The sequence below is a fragment of the Hyla sarda genome, assembly GCF_029499605.1.
Source record: "Hyla sarda isolate aHylSar1 chromosome 1 unlocalized genomic scaffold, aHylSar1.hap1 SUPER_1_unloc_4, whole genome shotgun sequence".
Taxonomy (NCBI): domain Eukaryota; kingdom Metazoa; phylum Chordata; class Amphibia; order Anura; family Hylidae; genus Hyla; species Hyla sarda.
The window spans coordinates 498822-522032 of NW_026607590.1; the positions used below are offsets into that span (position 1 = coordinate 498822).

The 23211-nt window shown below is 45.4% G+C and overlaps 1 protein-coding gene across 1 annotated transcript in view; it reads right to left on the reverse strand.

Moving 5' to 3' along the window:
* The window catches only part of LOC130298199 (oocyte zinc finger protein XlCOF7.1-like), a 177927-nt gene extending 156075 nt beyond the window's left edge, over positions 1-21852 (reverse strand). The window contains 6 exon segments of the mRNA XM_056551116.1: positions 16152-16218; positions 17786-18186; positions 18271-18397; positions 19599-19778; positions 20276-20423; positions 21753-21852. Of these exon segments, the coding sequence (XP_056407091.1) occupies positions 16152-16218; positions 17786-18186; positions 18271-18397; positions 19599-19778; positions 20276-20353 (853 nt within the window). The 5' untranslated portion in view covers positions 20354-20423; positions 21753-21852.
* Between the last annotated feature and the right edge of the window lie 1359 nt (positions 21853-23211).

A 23211-nucleotide genomic window follows, 5' to 3' on the forward strand; every position in this document is an offset into this window, starting at 1 on the left:
CACTATTGAGGCATTTTGGGGGGAGGTTATTCGATTTCTCAACACACTTGCCCAGCCTCCCTTATCTGCTGACCCCTTAATCTGTCTTTTCGGTGTTTTAGATGAGGAGGTGTGGACTCATCATGTCTGCGTCTTCTTGAGGGAAACATTATTCATGGCTAGGAAGGCTATTGCACTTAAGTGGATGGACCCCAGCCCTCCTACTTTATCTCAATGGAAGGCTTTGGTAAATGCAGTGATACCCTTCTCCCGTTTGGTATATAAACATAGGAAATGTCCCGGTAAATTTCTTTCAGTGTGGGGTGAGTGGTGCTCCTCTCCGTCTACACAATGCTCATACTCCATGTCTCCCCGTGGGCCTCCATCCCTAGTTCCTGGTGACTGTGTGTGATTGCGTTGTGCACTTGTCGTCTTCTCTCTTTTCTGTGTCGTGTTAGCTGGTCTTCTCTGTTCTCTTCTCTTGCACGGGTCTGCTTTCTTTCATTTCTCTTCCTTCCCACCCTCCCCCTTCTCTCTTTCTATCCCTTACCTTTTCACTCAACTATGGTGGTACATATGTTTGCCCAGGGTGTGCTCCGTGGGGATGCTCCAATTACTAGTTTCTCGAGTATCCCGGGTTCTCCCGGTTTGAGGTTGCCACCTTAGTGTTCTTTATATTGCATTCTAAGATAAGTCACCCTGTCGTTTACATTCTGTCAGATTGTACTGTTGCTCAGGAGCCCTTGCGTTACTGTAACGTGTACTACTATGTTGTCACTTTATTGGGCCTGCGAGCTGATTGTACCTTACTTTTCAATAAAACGTGTTTAAAAAAAATGCGCATGGCGCTCTCTCACTTCAGAGCCCTGTCGTATTTCAAGGCAACAGTTTAGGGCCAAATATGGGGTATCTCCGTACTCGGGAGAAATTTTGGGGGGATTTTTTTTCTTTTACCCCTTATGAAAAGGTAAAGTTGGGGGCTACACTAGCATGTTAGTGTAAAAAAATTTAAAGTTTTACACTAACATGCTGGTGTTGCCCCATACTTTACATTTTCACAAGAGGTAAAAGGAGAAAATGACCCCCAAAATTTGTAACACAATTTCTTCTGAGTACGGAAATACCCCATATGTGTACGTAAAATGCTCTGCGGGTTAACTACATGGCTCAGGAGTGAAAGAGCGCCATGTACATTTGAGGCCTAAATTGGTGATTTGCACAGGGGTGGCTGATTGTTACAGCGATTCTGACTTGAACGCAAAAAAAAAACACCCACATGTGACCCCAATTTGGAAACTACACCCCTCACGGAACGTAACAAGGGGTATAGTGAGCCTTAACACCCTTCAGGTCCTTGACAAATTTTCATTAAAGTTGGACATGAAAATGTAAAAAAAAAAATTTTCCCCTGAAATGCTGGTGTTACCCCAAATTTTTCATTTTCACAAGGGGTAATAGGAAAAAAGCCCCCAAAAATTTGTAACCCCATTTCTTCTGAGTATATAAATACCCCATATGTGGAAGTAATGTGCTCTGCGGGCGCACTACAATGCCCAGAAGAGAAGAAGCGCCATTGGGCTTTTTGAGAGAATTAGGCTGGAATTGAAGGCTATGTGTGTTGACAAAGCCCCCATGGTGCCAGAACAGTGGATCCCCTCCACATGTGACCCCATTTTGGAAACTACACCCCTCACGGAATGTAACAAGGGGTACAGTGAGCATTTACGCCCCACAGGTGTAAAATGCCAGTGGGTGTAAATGCTCACTGCACCCCTTATTAAGTTCTGTGAGGGGTGTAGTTTCCAAAATAGTATGCCATGTGTTTTTTTTTTGTTTGTTTTACTGTTCTGGCATCATGGTGGCTTCCTAAATGCGACATGCCCCCAAATACCATTTCAGCAAAATTCGCTCTCCAAAAGCCCAATGTTGTTCCTTCCCTTCTGAGCCCTCTACTGCACCCGCAGAGCACTTTACATACACATAGGAGGTATTTCCTTACTAGAGAGAAATGGGGTTACAAATTTTGTGGGGCATTTTCTCCTATTACTCCTTGTGAAAATGAAAAGTTTGGGGTAACACAAGCATTTCAGTGTTAAAAATAAAATTTTTCATTACACGTCTAACTTTAACGAAAGTTCGTCAATCACCTGTGGGGTGTTAAGGCTCACTGTACCCCTTGTTACGTGCCTTGAGGGGTGTAGTTTCCAAAATAGTATGCCATGTGGGTGTTTTTGTGCTGTTCTGGCACCATAGGGGCTTCCTAAATGTGACATGCCCCCCCCAAAACCATTTCAGCAAAATTTGCTTTCCTAAAGCCAAATGTGACTCCTTCTCTTCTGAGCATTGTAGTTTGCCTGCAAAGCATTTTATGCCCTAACATGGGGTATTTTCATACTCAGAAGAGATGGGGTTACAAATTTTGGGGGGCATTTTCTCCCATTACCCTTTGTAAAAATGGTAAATTTGGGAAAAAAAACTGCACACATCCGACTTTAACGAAAAGTCGTCAAACACCTGTGGGGTATTAAGGCTCATTGGACCCCTTGTTATGTGCTTTGAGGGGTGTAGTTTCCAAAATAGTATGCCATGTGTTTTTTTTGCTGTTCTGGCCCCATAGGGGCTTCCTAAATGTGACATGCCCCCAAAAACCATTTCAGAAAAATTCACTCTCCAAAATCCCACTGTCGCTCATTCCCTTCTGAGCCCTCTACTGCGCCCACCGAACATTTTACGTACACATATGAGGTATTTCCTTACTCGAGAGAAATTAGGTTACAAATTTTGATTTTTGTTTTTCTCCTATTACCCCTTGTAAAAATTTAAAAACTGGGTCTACAAGAACATGCGAGTGTAAAAAAATGAAGATTTTGAATTTTCTCCTTTACTTTGCTGCTATTCCTGTGAAACACCTAAAGGGTTAACAAACTTTCTGAATGTAATTTTGAATACTTTGAGGGGTGCATTTTTTATAATGGGGTCATTTATGGGATATTTCTAATATGAAGGCCCTTCAAATCCACTTCAAAACTGAACTGGTCCCTTAAAAATTCTGCTTTTGAAAATTTTGAAGAAAAATTAGAAAATTGCTGCTGAACTTTGAAGCCCTCTGGTGTCAGCTTGCTCTTTCTGAGTGTTGCTGTGTAAGAGGGGGCGTGAAAGAGGAGTTTCAAAAACTGTGATTATCTGTTGTGCGGAGTGAATCTGTGGAGTGGGTGCGACTGCCTATAGCCCACATTCTTATTTTGGGTAAGTTTTTCTCTTTTGCACATAGTGGGATAACTGTTAGAGTTTAAACACCCTTTTTCATTTTTTTTTTTTCTCTGTTCCACCTCTAGGGGGAGGAGGAGTAGATTGGGCACAGGTGTATAAATCTTAGCTTGGGACTCTTATTGAGAGCTTGCTCTTTCTGAGTGTTGCTGTGTAAGAGGGGGCGTGAAAGAGGAGTTTCAAAAACTGTGATTATCTGTTGTGCGGAGTGAATCTGTGGAGTGGGTGCGACTGCCTATAGCCCACATTCTTATTTTGGGTAAGTTTTTCTCTTTTGCACATAGTGGGATAACTGTTAGAGTTTAAACACCCTTTTTCATTTTTTTTATTTTTTTATTTTTTTTTCTCTGTTCCACCTCTAGGGGGAGGAGGAGTAGATTGGGCACAGGTGTATAAATCTTAGCTTGGGACTCTTATTGAGAGCTTGCTCTTTCTGAGTGTTGCTGTGTAAGAGGGGGCGTGAAAGAGGAGTTTCAAAAACTGGAGTTGGAAAGCAGGAGGTTGAGATCGCTGTGAGTTTTAATTTTTGAACCCACAAGGTCTACAAAAAATTTTAAGTGTCATTTTGACTGTCTGTTTTTTCCTATACATTTGTGAAATCCCCATAATTAGATGGCCTCCATGTTGGAAAATGCAGTCCAATGTACATCCTGTTCAATGTATACAATCCTTGAACAGCAGTTTGAGGGTGCATATTGTTGTGCGAGATGTGTGCTAGTTGTCCGTTTGGAAGCCCAGATCCTGCATCTAGAGGGGCGACTGGCAACAATGAGAAGCATTAACAACATGGAGAGGAGTCTCCTGCTCACTGAGCAGGCACTCTCGGGAATAGAGGTGGGGGAGGACAGTGGGACGGAGTTGCAGGACAGTCAGGCAGTTAGCTGGGTTACAGTTAGAAAGAGGGGTAGGGGAAAAAGTGTCAGGGAGGCTAGTCCTGAACTGGCACACCCCAACAAGTTTGCCCGCTTGGCAGATGAGGGGGATGCCATTACAGAGCTAGCAGAACTGCAGCAGGATACCGCCTCTGACCGCCAGGGGGGTGTCTGCTCCAGTAAGGAGGGAGGGAGGAGTACAGGGCAGGCCAGACAGGTACTAGTGGTGGGGGACTCAATTATTAGGGGGACAGACAGGGCAATCTGTCACAAAGACCGGGATCGCCGAACAGTGTGCTGTCTGCCTGGCGCACGAGTTTGGCACATCGCGGATCGGGTTGACAGGTTGTTGGGCGGGGCTGGAGAGGACCCAGCAGTCATGGTACATATTGGCACCAATGACAAAGTAAGAGGTAGGTGGAGTGTCCTTAAAAATGATTTCAGGGACTTAGGCCGCAAGCTTAAGGCAAGGACCTCCAAGGTAGTCTTTTCTGAAATACTACCAGTACCACGAGCCGCACCAGAGAGGCAGCGGGAGATCAGGGAGGTAAACAAGTGGCTCAGAAGCTGGTGTAGGAAGGAAGGGTTTGGGTTCATGGAGAACTGGGCTGACTTCGCTGTCGGTTACCGGCTCTACCGTAGGGACGGGCTGCACCTCAATGGGGAGGGTGCAGCTTTGCTTGGGGAGAAGATGGCTAGAAGGGTGGAGGAGTGTTTAAACTAGGGACTTGGGGGGAGGGAACCTACAGCAAAGAGGGGGAAGATAGTGTAGATAGAGAGGTGGGAATTATAAATGTACCTGGGGGTGGAGCGGAGGGAGGGGTTAGAATAGTTAATAGGAATAGGCTTCATAGGAAAATAAAACTTACACCCTTGAATCCCATTAACCCCAATAACATAAAGGATGGAAATGTAAAGTGTATGTTCACAAATGCCAGAAGCCTAGCAAATAAAATGGGGGAGCTTGAGGCCTTTATACTGAAGGAACATATTGATATAGTTGGGGTCACTGAGACATGGCTTGACTCCTCGCATGACTGGGCTGTTAATCTGCAGGGGTTTACATTGTTTCGCAAGGATAGAATGAACAGAAGAGGTGGTGGAGTCTGTCTGCATGTAAGAAGTGGTATGAAAGTCAGTGTGAACGATGCCATAGTGTGTGATGATTCTGAGGATGTGGAATCATTGTGGGTAGAATTACAAAAGGAGGGAAATACTGAAAAAATAATATTTGGGGTAATCTACAGACCCCCTAATATCACTGAAGAGATAGAAGTTCGGCTTCATAAACAAATAGAGAGGGCCGCCCGGGCAGGTACAGTGGTAATAATGGGAGATTTTAACTATCCAGATATAGATTGGGGTCCGGGGTTGGCTAAAACTACAAAGGGGCGACAATTCCTAAATTTATTGCAGGATAATTTTATGGGCCAGTTTGTGGAGGACCCAACAAGAAGTGACGTCTTGTTGGATCTGATCATTTCCAACAACGCAGAGCTGGTTGGTAATGTAACTGTGCGGGAAAACCTTGGTAATAGCGACCACAATATAGTTACTTTTGACTTAAAATGTAGAAAACAAAGACAGGCGGGGAAGGCAAAAACATATAACTTTAAAAAGGCAAATTTCCCTGGGCTGAGGGCTGCACTACAGGACATAGACTGGGGGGAGGTGTTCTCAAATACTGATACAGAAGGTAAATGGGACATCTTTAAATCAACTCTAAATAACTATACAGCTAAATATATACCAAAGGGGAACAAATATAAACGATTAAAACTAAATCCTACATGGCTGACACATGATGTTAAAAGAGCAATAAACAACAAAAAAAATAGCCTTCAAAAAATACAAATCTGATGGGTCAGCTATAACATTTAAACAGTACAAAGAGCTTAATAAAATCTGTAAAAATGTAATAAAAACAGCAAAAATTCAAAACGAGAGACAGGTGGCCAAAGAAAGCAAAACTAATCCTAAATATTTTTTTAGATATATAAATGCAAAAAAACCAAGGACAGAGCATGTAGGACCCCTTATAATGATAATGGGGAGGTTGTCACGGGTGATCAAGAGAAGGCGGAGCTACTGAATGGGTTCTTTAGTTCTGTATACACTATGGAAGAAGGAGCTGACATTGGCCAGGTCAGTGCTGGTAACACATCATGTACAGGTCAGTGCTGGTAACACATCATGTAATGTACTGAACTGGCTTAATGTAGAGATGGTACAAGGTAAGTTAAGTGATATAAATGTAAGCAAATCTCCAGGGCCGGATGGACTACACCCAAGAGTTCTTAGAGAGGTAAGTTCAGTAATATCTGTACCCCTGTTCATGATATTTAGAGATTCTCTGGTGTCTGGTATTGTGCCAAGGGACTGGCGCAAGGCGAATGTGGTGCCAATCTTCAAAAAGGGCTCTAGGTCTTCCCCAGGAAACTATAGACCGGTAAGTTTAACGTGCATTGTGGGTAAATTGTTTGAAGGACTTATAAGGGATTACATACAGGAATACATAGGGGATAATAGTATTATAAGTGATAGCCAGCATGGGTTTACTAAGGATAGAAGTTGTCAAACCAATCTAATTTGCTTTTATGAAGAGGTGAGTAGAAGCCTTGACAGAGGAATGGCTGTGTATATAGAGGGGGGGCTGTGTATATAGAGGGGGGGCTGTGTATATAGAGGGGGGGCTGTGTATATAGAGGGGGGCTGTGTATATAGAGGGGGGGCTGTGTATATAGAGGGGGGGCTGTGTATATAGAGGGGGGGCTGTGTATATAGAGGGGGGGCTGTGTATATAGAGGGGGGGCTGTGTATATAGAGGGGGGGCTGTGTATATAGAGGGGGGCTGTGTATATAGAGGGGGGCTCTGTATATAGAGGAATGGCTGTGGATATAGTGTTTCTGGATTTTGCTAAAGCGTTTGATACTGTCCCTCATAGACGTCTGACAGGTAAGTTAAGGTCTTTGGGTTTGGAAATTTTAGTTTGTAACTGGATTGAACACTGGCTCATGGATCGTACCCAGAGAGTGGTGGTCAATGATTCGTACTCTGATTGGTCCCCGGTTATTAGTGGTGTACCCCAAGGTTCAGTACTGGGCCCGCTGCTGTTTAATTTATTTATCAATGATATAGAGGATGGTATTAACAGCTCTGTTTCTATCTTTGCAGATGACACCAAGCTTTGTAGCACAGTACAGTCTATAGAGGATGTGCATAAGTTACAGGATGACTTGGATAGACTAAGTGTCTGGGCCTCCACTTGGCAAATGAGGTTCAATGTGGATAAATGTAAAGTTATGCATCTGGGTACTAATAACCTGCAGCATCGTATGTCTTAGGGGGGATTAAACTGGCAGAGTCACTGGTAGAGAAGGATCTGGGTGACTTGTAGATCACAGACTACAGAATAGCATGCAATGTCAGGCTGCTGCTTCCAAAGCCGGCAGGATATTGTCATGTATCAAAAGAGGCATGGACTCAAGGGACAGGGACATAATACTCCCCCTTTATAAAGCATTGGTACGGCCTCACCTGGAATATGCTGTTCAGTTTTGGGCACCTGTCCATAAAAGGGACACTGCGGAGTTGGGAAGGGTGCAGAGACGCGCGACTAAACTAATATGGAATAAATAGAAAGAAAAAAGACCGGGGAACGGCGCCTCGTGTATTACCCTTAAACACAAACAGCAAGTGTAAATGTGGGAGAAACCCACGGCACTTATAGGTGGCTGCTCACCAGATGTAAATAGAAGTAACGCATATCACTCCAAATAGGGGTACTCACTGATGTCCAAAGGAGGGCTGCAAGCCGGAGGTCACAGGCACATACGTCCTGACGTAGTCATCAAACGGAAAATGGAAAAGGACCTCATTCATCCAGGCGCTGCCGGTTAGGTCATCAGGTGCACAAAATGATGCAATGTATACCTTGGAATATTGTATACATGAAAGTTTATTAAAAAATAATAAACAACATACAGATTACGCGTTTCGAGGGTGACTCCCCTCTTCCTCAGATCAGGCACACCTGATCTGAGGAAGAGGGGAGTCACCCTCGAAACGCGTAATCTGTATGTTTATTATTTTTTAATAAACTTTCATGTATACAATATTCCAAGGTATACATTGCATCATTTTGTGCACCTGATGACCTAACCGGCAGCGCCTGGATGAATGAGGTCCTTTTCCATTTTCCGTTTGATAAACTAATATGGGGCATGGAACATCTTAGCTATGAGGAGCGATTAAAGGAGTTACAATTGTTTAGTCTTGAGAAGAGCCGTTTAAGGGGGGATATGATAAACGTATATAAGTATATTAACCCCTTAAGGACCGGAGATTTTTCCGTTTTTGCATTTTCGTTTTTTGCTCCTTGCCTTTAAAAAATCATAACTCTTTCAAATTTACACCTAAAAATCCATATGATGGCTTATTTTTTGCGCCACCAATTCTACTTTGTAATGACGTCAGTTTTGTAACTTTTGGGGGCTTCCGTTTCTACGTAGTACATTTTTCGGTAAAAATGACACCTGATATGTATTCTGTAGGTCCATACGATTAAAATGATACCCTACTTATATAGGTTTGATTTTGTCGCACTTCTGGAAAAAATCATAACTACATGCAGGAAAATTAATACGTTTAAAATGGTCATCTTCTGACCCCTATAACTTTTTTATTTTTCCGTGTATGGGGCGGTATGAGGGCTCATTTTTTGCGCCGTGATCTGAAGTTTTTAGCGGTACCATTTTTGCATTGATAGGACTTATTGATCACTTTTTATTCATTTTTAAATGATATAAAAAGTGACCAAAAATGCACTATTTTGGACTTTGGAATTTTTTTGCGCGCACGCCATTGACCGAGCGGTTTAATTAATGATATATTTTTATAATTCGGACATTTCCGCACGCGGTGATACCACATATGTTTATTTTTATTTTTATTTACACTGTGTTTTTTTTTTTATTGGAAAAGGGGGGTGATTCAAACTTTTAATAGGGGAGGAGTTAAAGGATCTTTACTCACTTTTTTTTTTCCACTTTTTTTTTGCAGTGTTATAGGTCCCATAGGGACCTATAACACTGCACACACTGATCTCTTATACTGATCATTGTTATCCCATAGGGACCTATAACACTGCACACACTGATCTCTTATACTGATCATTGTTATCCCATAGGGACCTATAACACTGCACACACTGATCTCTTATACTGATCATTGTTATCCCATAGGGACCTATAACACTGCACACACTGATCTTCATCATTGATCACTGGTTTCTCATAAGAAACCAGTGATCAACGATTCTGCCGCATGATCTCAGGCACTGAGCAGTCATTCGGCGATCGGACAGCGAGGAGGCAGGAAGGGGCCCTCCCGCTGCCCTGTCAGCTGTTCGGGATGCCGCGATTAGCCGCGGCTATCCCGAACAGCTCGACTGAGCTAGTCGGGAACTTTCACTTTCACTTTTAGCCGCGCGGCTCAGCTCTGAGCGCGCGGCTAAAGGGTTAATAGCGCGTGGCGCCGCGATCGGCGCTGCGCGCTATTAGAGGCGGGTCCCGGCTTCACTATGACGCCGGGCCCGCCATGATATGACGCGGGGTTACTGTGTAACCCCGCGTTATATCAGAAGAGCAGGACCAAGGACGTACCGGTACGTCCTTGGTCCTTAAGGGGTTAATGGCCCATACAAAAAATATGGAGAAAAACTGTTCCAGGTTAAACCCCCCCCAAAGGACGAGGGGGCACTCCCTCCGTCTGGAGAAGAAAAAGTTTAGTCTCAAGGGGCGACACGCCTTCTTTACCGTGAGGACTGTGAATTTATGGAACGGTCTACCTCAGGAACTGGTCACAGCAGGAACAATTAACAGCTTTAAAACAGGATTAGATACATTCCTGGAACAAAATAACATTAATGCTTATGAAGAAATATAAAATCCCATCCCTTCCCAATATCCCACCACACCCCTACCCCTTAATTCCCTGGTTGAACTTGATGGACATATGTCTTTTTTCGACCGTACTAATTATGTAACTATGTAACAATGATCAGTATAAGAGATCAGTGTAAGCAGTGTTATAGGTCCCTATGGGCAGCTGTGTTTCCCAACCAGGGCACCTCCAGCTGTTGCAAAACTACAACTCCCAGCATGCCCAGACAGCCAACAACTGTCCAGACATGCTGGGAGTTGTAGTTTTGCAACAGCTGGAGGCACCCTGGTTGGGAAACACTGTGTCTCTCTGCACTAAAAAGCCAATGCTGAGAACCAGGGGCGGTGGGAGCAATTACAGGGGCAGTGATTAAGATGAATGTCGGGGGGGGGGGGCACAGAGCAGGGAGTGCAGTGAGATAATACAATGTATAAGATAACGTGTGGTGAGGGGCACGGAGAACACAGAGCAGGGGGGAGGGGGAGGTGACTGGCTGTCATATGAGAGGCATGTGCAGGCTTGTAGCTCACAGGCTGGGGGCGAGTCCTGAGCTGAGAGGACTGAACTTCCTGTGGAAGGACCAGTGCCCTTCAGCATTAGTCCTAAAAGCTGTACACTTACTATGAAAAGCATAGGAAGCTGCCTGCAGACCCGGCATAGAAGAGAGACCCCTAGTGGCCAAAAGTATAAAATGAAAAAACTGGTATAAATATTAATTTTTTTTAACCCCTTAAGGACACAGCCCATTTTCACCTCTAGGACGCAGCCCTTTTTTGCACATCTGACCACTGTCCCTTTAAACATTAATAACTCTGGAATGCTTTTAGTTATCATTCTGATTCCGAGATTGTTTTTTCGTGACATATTCTACTTTAACATAGTGGTAAATTTTTGTGGTAACTTGCATCCTTTCTTGTTGAAAAAGCCCAAAATTTGATGAAAAAATTGAAAATTTTGCATTTTTCTAACTTTGAAGCTCTCTGCTTGTAAGGAAAATGGATATTCCAAATATTTTTTTTTGGGATTCACATATACAATATGTCTACTTTATATTTTCATCATAAAATTGACAAGTGTTTACTTTTGGAAGACACCAGAGGGCTTCAAAGTTCAGCAGCAATTTTACAATTTTTCACAAAATTTTCAAACTCGCTATTTTTCATGGACCAGTTCAGGTTTGAAGTGGATTTGAAGGGTCTTCATATTAGAAATACCCCATAAATGACCCCATTACAAAAACTGCACCCTTCAAAGTATTCAAAATGACATTCAGTAAGTTTTTTAACCCTTTAGGTGTTTCACAGGAAAAGCAGCAAAGTGAAGGAGAAAATTCAAAATCTTCATTTTTTACACTTGCATGTTCTTGTAGACCCAATTTTTAAATTTTTACAAGGGGTAAAAGGATAAAATTTATACTTGAATTTGTAGCCCAATTTCTCTTGAGTAAGGACATACCTCATATGTCTATGTAAATTGTTCGGCGGGCGCAGTAGAGGGCTCAGAAGCGAAGGAGCGACAAGGGGATTTTGGAGAGTACGTTTTTCTGAAATGGTTTTTTGGGGGCATGTTGCATTTAGGAAGCCCCTATGGTGCCAAAACAGCAAAAAAAAAAAAAAAACACATGGCATACCATTTTGGAAACTAGACCCCTTGAGGAACGTAAAAAGGAATTAAGTGAGCCTTAATACCCCACAGGTGTTTCATGACTTTAGCATATGTAAAAAAAAATAAAAAAAAAATTCACTAAAATGTGTGTTTCCCCCCAAATTTCACATTTTTGCAAGGGTTAATAGCAGAAAATACCCCCCAAAATTTGTAACCCCATCTCTTCTGAGTATGGAGGTACCCCATAAGTTGACCTGAAGTGCATTACGGGAGAACTACAATGCTCAGAAGAGAAGGAGTCATATTTGGCTTTTTGAGAGCAAATTTTGCTCGGGGGGCATGTCGCATTTAGGAAGCCCCTATGGTGCCAGGACAGCAAAAAAAAACGACATGTTATACCATTTTGGAAACTAGACCCCTTGAGGAACGTAACAAGGGATAAAGTGAACCTTAATACCCCACAGGTGTTTCACGACTTTTGCATATGTAAAAAAAAAATAATTTTTTTTACCAAAAATGCTTGCTTTAGCAAAAATTTTACATTTTAAAAAAAGGTAATAGCAGAAAATACCCCCCAAAATTTGAAGCCCAATTTCTCCCGATTCCGAAAACACCCCATATGGGGATGAAAAGTGCTCTGCTGGTGCACTACAGGTCTCAGAAGAGAAGGAGTCACATTTGGCTTTTTGGAAGCAAGTTTTGCTCTGGGGGCATGCCGCATTTAGGAAGCACCTATGGTGCCAGGACAGAAAAAAAAAAACACATGGCATACCATTTTAGAAACTAGACCCCTTGGGGAACGTAACATGGGGTAAAGTGAACCTTAATACCCCACAGGTGTTTCACGACTTTTGCATATGTAAAAAAAAAATTTTTATTTTTTTTTACACTAAAATGCTTGTTTTCCCCCAAATTTTACATTTTTACAAGGGATAATAGCAGAAAATACGCCCCAAAATTTGTAACCCCATCTCTTCTGAGTATGGAAATACCCAATAAGTGGACGTGAAGTGCACTGGGGGCGAACTACAATGCTCAGAAGAGAAGGAGCATCATTGAGCTTTTGGAGAGAGAATTTGGCCATGTGCATTTCCAAAGCCCCCCTGTGGTGCCAGAACAGTGGAACCCCCCATATGTGACCCCATTTTTAAAACTACACCCCTCACGTAATGTAATAAGGGGTGCAGGGAGAATTTACACCCCACTGGCATTTGACGGATCTTTGGAACAGTGGGCTGTGCAAATTAAAAATTTTATTTTTCATTTTCACAGACCCCTGTTTCAAAGATCTGTCAGACACCTGTGGGGTGTAAATGCTCACTGTACCCCTTGTTACATTCCGTGAGGGGTGTAGTTTCCAAATTGGGGTCACATGTGGGTATTTATTGTTTTGCACTTATGTCAGAACCGCTGTAAAATCAGCCACCCCTGTGCAAATCACCAATTTAGACCTCAAATTTACATGGCGCACTCTCCCTTCTGAGCCTTGTTGTGCGCCCCCAGAACACTTTGCGCCCACATATGGGGTATCTCCGTCCTCAGGAGAAATTGCGTTACAAATTTTGGAGACTTTTTTTCTTTTACCGCTTGTGAAATTTTACAGTATGGGGCAACACTAGTATGTTAGTGTACAAAAATGTTTTTTTTACACTAACATGCTGGTGTAGACCCCAACTTTACCTTTTCATAAGGGGTAAAAGGAGAAAAAGCCCCCCAAAATTTGTTAGGCAATTTCTCCTGAGTACGGCGATACCCCATATGTGGCCCTAAACTGTTGCCTTGAAATACGACAGGGCTCCAAAGTGAGAGCGCCATGCGCATTTGAGGCCTAAATTAGGGATTTGCATAGGGGTGGACATAGGGGTATTCTACACCAGTGATTCTCAAACAGGGTGCCTCCAGCTGTTGCTAAACTCCCAGCATGCTTGGACAGTCAATGGCTGTCCGGAAATGCTGGGAGTTTTTGTTTTGCAACAGCTGGAGGCTCTGTTTTGGAAACACTGCTGTAGGATAAGTTTTTCATTTTTATTGAGGGGGAAGGGGTGGTGGGGAGGGGGGGGCAGTGTACGTGTGTATATGTAGTGTTTTCCTCTTTATTTTATGTTAGTGTACTGTTTTTAGGTTACATTCACACTGACGGCGGATTACACTGAGTCTCCCGCTAGGAGTTTGAGCTGCGGCTGCTGCAGCTCAAACTTGAAGCAGGGAACTCACTGTAATCCGCCGCCAGTGTGAATGTAACCTGTACATTCACATGGGAGGGGGGGGGGGGCAAAACTACAACTCCCAGCATGCACTGACAGAACGTGCATGCTGGGAGTTGTAGTTTTGCAACAGCTGGAGGCACACTGGTTGGAAAATACTGAGTTAGGTAATAGAAACTATTACCTAACTCGGTATTTCCCAACCAGTGTGCCTCCAGCTGTTGCAGAACTACAACTCTCAGCATGTACTGACTGCCAAAGGGAATGCTGGGAGATGTAGTTATGCAACAGCTGGAGGCACGCAAGTACAACTCCCAGCATGCCGAGACAGCCATTTGCTGTTTCTGAATGCTGGGAGTTGTAGTTTTGCAAGATTTAGAGGGGTTCAGGCTGGAGATCATTGACAGTGGTCTCTAAACTGTGGCCCTCCAGATGTTGCAAAACTACAAATCTCAGCATGCTAAGACAGCAAACTGCTGTCTGGGCATGCTGGGAGTTGTAGTTTTGTAATATCTGGAGGGCTACAGTTTAGAGACCACTGTCAGTGATCTCCAGCCTGAACCCCTCTAAATCTTGCAAAACTACAACTCCCAGCATGCCAACACAGCAAACAGCTGTCAAGGCATGGTGGGAGTTGTAGTTTTGCAACATCTGGAGGGCCACAGTTTAGAGACCACTCTCCAAACTGTCGCCCTGCAGATGTTGCTAGGCAACAGACTCCTGGACACGCGGCGTCATACTCACCTCCACCGCCGCCATGATCACAGCCGCCGCCGGGTAAGTGACCGCCGCTGCCGCCGCTACTACACGGTTCCCCCCGCTGTGCCCCGACACCGATGGGTGGGCATAGCGGGGGGAACCAAACTTTAACCCCCCCGCCCCCAGTCTGCTATTGGTCGGTCGCTCCGCCGATCAATAGCAGGGATAGGAGGGGTGGCAACCCTGCCACCTCACTCCTATCTCTTCAAGGGGGATCGAGGGTGTCTTGGACACCCCCGATCCCCCTTATTTTATCGCGGCGCCGCCGTTGATGGGCAGGGGGAGAGCGCTCCCCCTGCAAACACCATAGATGCCGTGATCAGAACTGATCACGGCATCTATGGGGTTAATGCTGCCAGGACCGGCACGATCGCGGCCCCGGCAGCTGCGGCGGGACTCCGGCTGTGATTGACAGCTGAGTCCCACCCGCGATCTCCTGCGCTGCCCGCGGCAGAGCAGGAGATTGCTTGGACGTATGCATAAGTCCATTTGCGCGAACGTGTAATTCGCCTGGACGTATGCATACGTCCAATAGCGGGAAGGGGTTAATGAAGATATATTACAATATCTCTTCATTAATGATTATGAACAACATATTAAAAGTTTTTGATGATGACAGGTACTCTTTAAGGGGTTAAGGGCCAGTGCACATACCATTCATCAGAAAAAGGCTCATGCACGGAACTTGCTGGGTGTCCTACGGTGGCCTTGAATCCTGTGTATTGGGAATATATGTTTGATCACTGGGGGGGTCCGACCACTGAGACCCCCGCGATCTCCTGCCTGGCATCCCATTTGTATATCTCCGGCTCTCCCATAGAGATTCATGGAGAGACATGTCGGGCACCTCTTGGTGCGGTAGTGGACAGTAATCCCTGCACGGAGCGGAGGTCACCTGTGCCTGGAGAGATCTGGGGTGCTGGGCAGGAGATCATGGGGGGGGGGGGGGTCTCGGCGGCCGGACCCCTCACGATCAGACACTTATCCCCTCTCCTCAGGATTCTTTGGAAGGTACCAGCGCCATCTTGTGTAGCGGTGCGGGATAAGTTTGCAGCTTCTTTGTCGCTGACTGACCCCTGGTAGGACCCATAGCTGGGCTAACTGAACTAAGGCTTTTCGGGGTCTTTGGGGCAGAAGAAAGTGTCCAGGACAATTAAAGACATGGAATCTATGCAGAGTTACTACAACACGAGTCCGCTCAGCGTACAAAAGGGAAGAGAACGACTCCAGGAAGACGTCACCTGTTAGTCACTGCTGGGATCTACTGCTATATGGTCTCTATATGGAATAATATTAGTCTGTATATAATGTGTTTGATTCATAAACAGTATGGCGGTATTATTCAGTCACTATGTAGTGGTGATGGTATCAAGTCGACTGATATAGAGTCAATATAGGGGGGAGGGGATAGTATTTACCCTGAAGTCCCAGAGATTCTAGTTACACCAATACTTCCCGAAAATATTATTGCAGCCGGTGACTGAATAGAATCTGTGACCCTTCTATATATTTAGTGGTTACCTGTAGGAATGTCCTCCTTATACTGCTCATCACCGCTCACATCTGTCTCTTCTTCCACTTTTACTATTACCGTATATACTCGAGTATAAGCCGAGTTTTTCAGCACGATTTTTCGTGCTGAAAACACCCCCCTCGGCTTATACTCGAGTGAACTCCCCCACCCGCAGTGGTCTTCAACATGCGGACCTCCAGAGGTTTCAAAACTACAACTCCCAGCAAGCCAGGGCAGCCATCGGCTGTCCGGGCTTGCTGGGAGTTGTAGTTTTGAAACCTCCGGAGGTCCGCAGGTTGAAGACCACTGCGGCCTTCAACATCATCCAGCCCCCCTCTCACCCCCTTTAGTTCTGAGTACTCACCTCCGCTCGGCGCTGGTCCGGTCCTGCAGGGCTGTCCGGTAAGGAGGTGGTCCGGGCTGCTATCTTCACCGGGGAGGCCTCTTCTAAGCGCTTCGGGCCCGGCCTCAGAATAGTCACGTTGCCTTGACAACGACGCAGATGCGTCGTTGTCTAGGCAACGGCTCTATTCCGGGCCGGAAGCGCGGAGAAGAGGCGCCCCCGGTGAAGATAGCAGCCCGGACCACCTCCTCACCGGACCACCTCCTTACCGGACAGCCCTGCAGGACCAGACCAGCGCCGAGCGGAGGTGAGTACTCAGAACTAAAGGGGGTGAGAGGGGGCTGGATGATGTTGAAGGCCGCAGTGGTCTTCAACCTGCGGACCTCCGGAGGTTTCAAAACTACAACTCCCAGCAAGCCCGGACAGCCGATGGCTGCCCGGGCTTGCTGGGAGTTGTAGTTTTGAAACCTCTGGAGGTCCGCATGTTGAAGGCCGCAGTGGTCTTCAACCTGCGGACCTCCGGAGGTTTCAAAACTACAACTCCCAGCAAGCCCGGACAGCCGATGGCTGCCCGGGCTTGCTGGGAGTTGTAGTTTTGAAACCTCTGGAAGTCCGCAGGTTGAAGACCACTGAGGGCGAATGATGAGAAGAGGATGATGAAGGGGGGGGGGTGTGGGGATGATGAAGGGGGGTGGGGATGATGAAGGGGGGGGGGGGGTGTGGGATGATTACAAGGGGATGATGAAGGGGGGATGTGTGGGATGATAAGGGGATGTGTGGGATGATGACAAGGGGATGATGAAGGGGGGTGGGGATGATGAAGGGGGGGGGTGTGGGATGATGACAAGGGGATGATGAAGGGGGGATGTGTGGGATGATAAGGGGATGTGTGGGATGATGACAAGGGGATGATGAAGGGGGGATGTGTGGGATGATGACAAGGGGATGTGTGGGATGATGACAAGGGGATGATGAAGGGGGGATGTGTGGGATAAGGGGATGTGTGGGATGATGACAAGGGGATGATGAAGGGGGGATGTGTGGGATGATGACAAGGGGATGATGAAGGGGGGATGTGTGGGATGATAAGGGGATGTGTGGGATGATGACAAGGGGATGTGTGGGATGATGACAAGGGGATGATGAGGATGTTAATGACGGGTCTGGATGATGACAGGGGGGGATGAGGTATTTCCCACCCTAGGCTTATACTCGAGTCAATAACTTTTCCTGGGATTTTGGGTTGAAATTAGGGGTCTCGGCTTATACTCGGGTCGGCTTATACTCGAGTATATACGGTATCTCTGGAGCATTAATATAGATCAGATCTTTCCCTGTAGGAATGTCCTCCTTATACTGGTCATTACTGCTCACATCTGTGTAGTCTTCTTCTTCCCTTATGTCTGTAGCATTAATATAGAAGAGATCTTCCCCTGTAGGAATGTCCTCCTTATACTGCTCATCACCGCTCACATCTGTCTCTTCTTCTTTTATATCAGTAGCATTAATAAAGATCAGATCTTTCCCTGTAGGAATATCCTCTTTATACTGCTCATCATTGCTAACATCTGTCTCTTCTTCTTCCTTTATGTCTGTAGTATTAATATAGTCCAGAGCTTTCTTTGTAGTAATGACCTCCATATTCTGTTCATCCAGAGGACGGGGACACCTCTCTGGTGCTGTTCTCTTACTGGATCTGACTGTAGGGAACACATACAGAGACTGAATTCATTGGTTTACATACAAATAATGAGAGGACGTGTGTATATAGTCATGTCTATTACCTGGTGATGTGAGGGGCTGCTGATCCTCCATCATGACCTGATCCTTGTACTGATCCTTGTGTCCTTCTACATACTCCCACTCCTCCATGGAGAAATAGACCGCCACGTCCTGACACCTTATAGGAACCTGACACATAATGATACAGTCATCACCCCGACCCCTCCAGTGGTGTTACTGTATAATGTCCCAGCATTCCCAGCAGTGTCACCTCTCCAGTCATCACCAGACCCCTCCATTACTGTATAATGTCCCAGCAGTGTCACCTCTCCAGTCATCACCAGACCCCTCCATTACTGTATAATGTCCCAGCATTCCCAGCAGTGTCACCTCTCCAGTCATCACCAGACCCCTCCATTACTGTATAATGTCCCCGCAGTGTCACCTCTCCAGTCATCACCAGACCCCTCCATTACTGTAGAATGTCCCAGCAGTGTCACCTCTCCAGTCATCACCAGACCCCTCCATTACTGTATAATGTCCCAGCAGTGTCACCTCTCCAGTCATCACCAGACCCCTCCATTACTGTATAATGTCACAGCAGTGTCACCTCTCCAGTCATCACCAGACCCCCTCCATTACTGTATAATGTCCCAGCAGTGTCACCTCTCCAGTCATCACCAGACCCCTCCATTACTGTATAATGTCCCAGCAGTGTCACCTCTCCAGTCATCACCAGACTCCTCCATTACTGTATAATATCCCAGCAGTGTCACCTCTCCAGTCATCACCAGACCCCTCCATTACTGTATAATGTCCCAGCAGTGTCACCTCTCCAGTCATCACCAGATCCCTCCATTACTGTATAATGTCCCAGCAGTGTCACCTCTCCAGTGATCACCAGACCCCTCCATTACTGTATAATGTCCCAGCAGTGTCACCTCTCCAGTCATCACCAGACCCCTCCATTACTGTATAATGTCCCAGCAGTGTCACCTCTCCAGTCATCACCAGACCCCTCCATTACTGTATAATGTCCCAGCAGTGTCACCTCTCCAGTCATCACCAGACCCCTCCATTATTGTATAATGTCCCAGCAGTGTCACCTCTCCAGTCATCACCAGACCCCTCCATTACTGTATAATGTCCCAGCAGTGTCACCTCTCCAGTCATCACCAGACCCCTCCATTACTGTATAATGTCCCAGCAGTGTCACCTCTCCAGTCATCACCAGACCCCTCCATTACTGTATAATGTCCCAGCATTCCCAGCAGTGTCACCTCTCCAGTCATCACCAGACCCCTCCATGACTGTATAATGTCCCAGCAGTGTCACCTCTCCAGTCATCACCAGACCCCTCCATTACTGTATAATGTCCCAGCAGTGTCACCTCTCCAGTCAGCAGCTCCATCATCTGGTTGATGAGTTCTCGGATCTTCTGTTCATCCATTTCCTCATGTATCAGGGAGTGAGGTGGGGGCCCCGGGATTGGGCTCAGGGTTCTTCCCAATCCTTCACACACAGGGGCCCGACAGCGCCCACTAGAGGACTTCTTCACTACTGTGTAATCCTGTGTATGGAGAGACACATTAATATCACTACATACATTCCCAGAATCCCTCACCTCTCCAGTCATATCCATCTGTTATTACATAGATAAGAATGAGGTCATGTGACATCACTCCCAGAATCCCTCACCTCTCCAGTCATATCCATCTGTTATTACATCGATAAGAATGAGGTCATGTGACATCACTCCCAGAATCCCTCACCTCTCCAGTCATATCATCTGTTATTATATAGATAAGAATGAGGTCATGTGACATCACTCCCAGAATCCCTCACCTCTCCAGTCATATCCATCTGTTATTACATAGATAAGAATGAGGTCATGTGACATCACTCCCAGAATCCCTCACCTCTCCAGTCATATCCATCTGTTATTACATAGATAAGAATGAGGTCATGTGACATCACTCCCAGAATCCCTCACCTCTCCTGTCATATCCATCTGTTATTACATAGATAAGAATGAGGTCATGTGACATCACTCCCAGAATCCCTCACCTCTCCAGTAAGCCGGAAGAGTATCTGTAGGGTGAGGTTTATGATCCTGTCGGCCATCTTGTTCCTGTCTCTCTCCATGGTTGATGGGTCATCCAGGAGAATTCTCTTATATAGAAGATATCAGCAGAGGATCCTGGATTGGAGAAACCTGAAGGGAAGAAGAGGAGACGATGATAAACCGCACCAGATTCTATGGAGAAATAAAATCCATTTCCTGGAGATAATCTGGGGAAACATCTGAGGAGACATTATAGGAGTTTTCAGATTTCTCTATAAAACAAAATCCATTGTCCGAGGGCTGTAAAATAAGAGACTAGAGCGCACTCCCCTCTCCCGTCCAGTGGTGGCGCTCTGGTCCTCCAGGTCTTCTGAGGTCGCTCTCCCTGCTCTGCTGAAGACGTTGTGAATCCATTTCTCCTAATCTCTGAGGCTGCGGTGTATTCAGAACGTCTTCATCAGAGCAGGGAGAAGAATAGAGGGATTCAATATGACATTGTCCAATGAAGAATAGTGAAATGTGTCCACTAGGGGGCACAATATACATCACAATTACATCAGGATTTTATGTGAATTGTGATATGTCCCCCCGGAAGAACCTGCTATTACCTGCAGCAGAGGCCGAGCATCATATACCGTTACACACGCAGGGTCTGGGCCACCACCGGAGTCAGTGTTTCCCAAGCAGGGTGCCTCCAGCTGTTACAGCATTTGTCTGTCAGGGCATGCTGGGAGTTGTAGTATTACAACAGCTGGAGGCACGCTGGTTTGGAAACACTGTCTTAAGTAATAATAGGGGCGCAGGAAAAACTTTAAAAAACCTGATGCTTACATAGTCCTGTATGGAAGAAGTGGCTGATACCCGGAGAAAAGAGACTGATCAGGTGACAGGATGGGCGGGTAAGTGACCTGATACCTTCACCATCCAGACATCCCCTGGGGGGCAGTATAGGCAGGAAATCAGGCAAACAACTGCTGGTCGGCACGGCGCTCCCTAGAAAAACAACCGCACAGCGCCATGTCTAAGCCACGCCCACCTACATTATTTTATTACAAAAATGGGATATAAACTTATTAGGGGAGGGGCTTCTATTACAAACCCTGAATAACGCTCTGCCATAGTGATCAGTGTTATCGGTGCTCGGCTTATACAGGCTGTGGAGGTGTCTGTATACTTAGAGCACCGATCTGAGCACAGAGCACGGTAAGGGGCCCTCCGGCCATCATCTCAGCTGATCTAGACTCCGCCCCCCAACAACTGCATTTTACTAATTTTAGATCCTGCAATCAACTTTAATCACAGAATCTAAAGGGTTAATGGTGATAAGCGTCATTAGTGGTGAGTCCTGGCTGCTTATAGCTCCTGAGCTCACCTCAAAGTCCCATATGGGGCACAGAATGTAAATATACATCGTGTCCTTAAGGGTTAATAATAAACATCCCCAATAATCCTGATCTGATGGTGACCGCACACACATACCTGTATCTGTAGAGGAGCCGTGTGCTTACAGGACCTGCGATGATGTCACCGTCATGTGATCAGTCACATGGAGGAGGAGGAGTCACATGATCAGGGGCTGCTGCTCTGAGAAATCTCCACACACAACACAACAGCAGTGACTGCCCCACCAGGACCTGCTCTGTATCTGCTACATGCTGGAGGTGTAGGACCTGTGATGATGTCGCAATCATGTGACCAGTACATTTTGCGGGCAAATTTAGCAGCCTAGATGTGACTGTGGCTAAAGGACCTGTGGGGAGATCATGTGACAGGAGTGGGCGGAGCTCAACAGTGCAGGATTGCGGGTGAAGGACCTGTGATAATGGTCATATGACAGCAGAGTCCTGCATACACTGAGCAGATGAGCCTAGAGCAGCAGCCCCTGATCATGTGAATCCTCCATGTGACTGATCACATGACGGTGACATCATCGCAGGTCCTGTAAGCACACGGCTCATGTACAGTCTGCAGGTGGAGGTATGTGTGTGGTCACATGTGGAGGCTGTCAGATGGTTTTTGTACTATTAACCCCTTCAGGACTCGGCAGTTTTGATTGTTAACCCCTTAAGGACACAGCGATTTTAACTTTTTTCCTTCTCGCTTTCTAATAGGCATAAGGCTTGTAATTTCCTCTTTACAAACCCATAAGAGGATTGTTGTTTTTGTTGTTGTTTTTTGCACCACAGATTTATACTTTGTAATGACATCACTCATTTTACTGCAAAACAAGGGCCAAAAAAATATTAAAATTTTTAAAATCTTATTACAGATTTTTAAAATTTGGGGTCTTCTGTTTGGACGCAGTGCACATTACGGTAATAATTCTCTTTATTCTGTAGGTCCAAACGATTACAATGATAAATGATTTATATAGATTTTATTTTATCACTTTTAAAATATAAAAAATATTCTAACTTTTTGTACAAAAATTATTATGCATCATATTGTCCTACCTTCACCCCTATAACTCTCTTATTAATCCGTATACGGGGATGTATGAAAGTCATTTTTTGCGCTGTGATCTGTAATTTTTATCGGAACCACTTTAGTTTTGATGAGACTTTTTTATCGCTTTTTATGAATTTTTTCTGGTCCATGAAGTGGTGTTTTTTTACGTTTACGCCATTGACCGTGCGGTTACACATGTGTATATGTTTTTATAAAAATAATAATTGGTAAATGGGGAAGATTCAATAGTTTATTAGGGGAGGGGCTTATTCACATTAAGTTAATGTTCTTTTTACCTTATTCCCAGTTTTTTAGTCCCTGTAGTAGACTATTACATGGAATCTATAGATTACATACACTGATCAATGCTGTGATGCTGAGGCTGCCTGCAGGATTGGAGCGTCGTTCAGACAGCGTGGAGCGAGGTTAGGGACCTCCACCCCTTCTCTCAGCTGACCAGGACCCCGCTATTTCACTGTGGGTGTCCTTA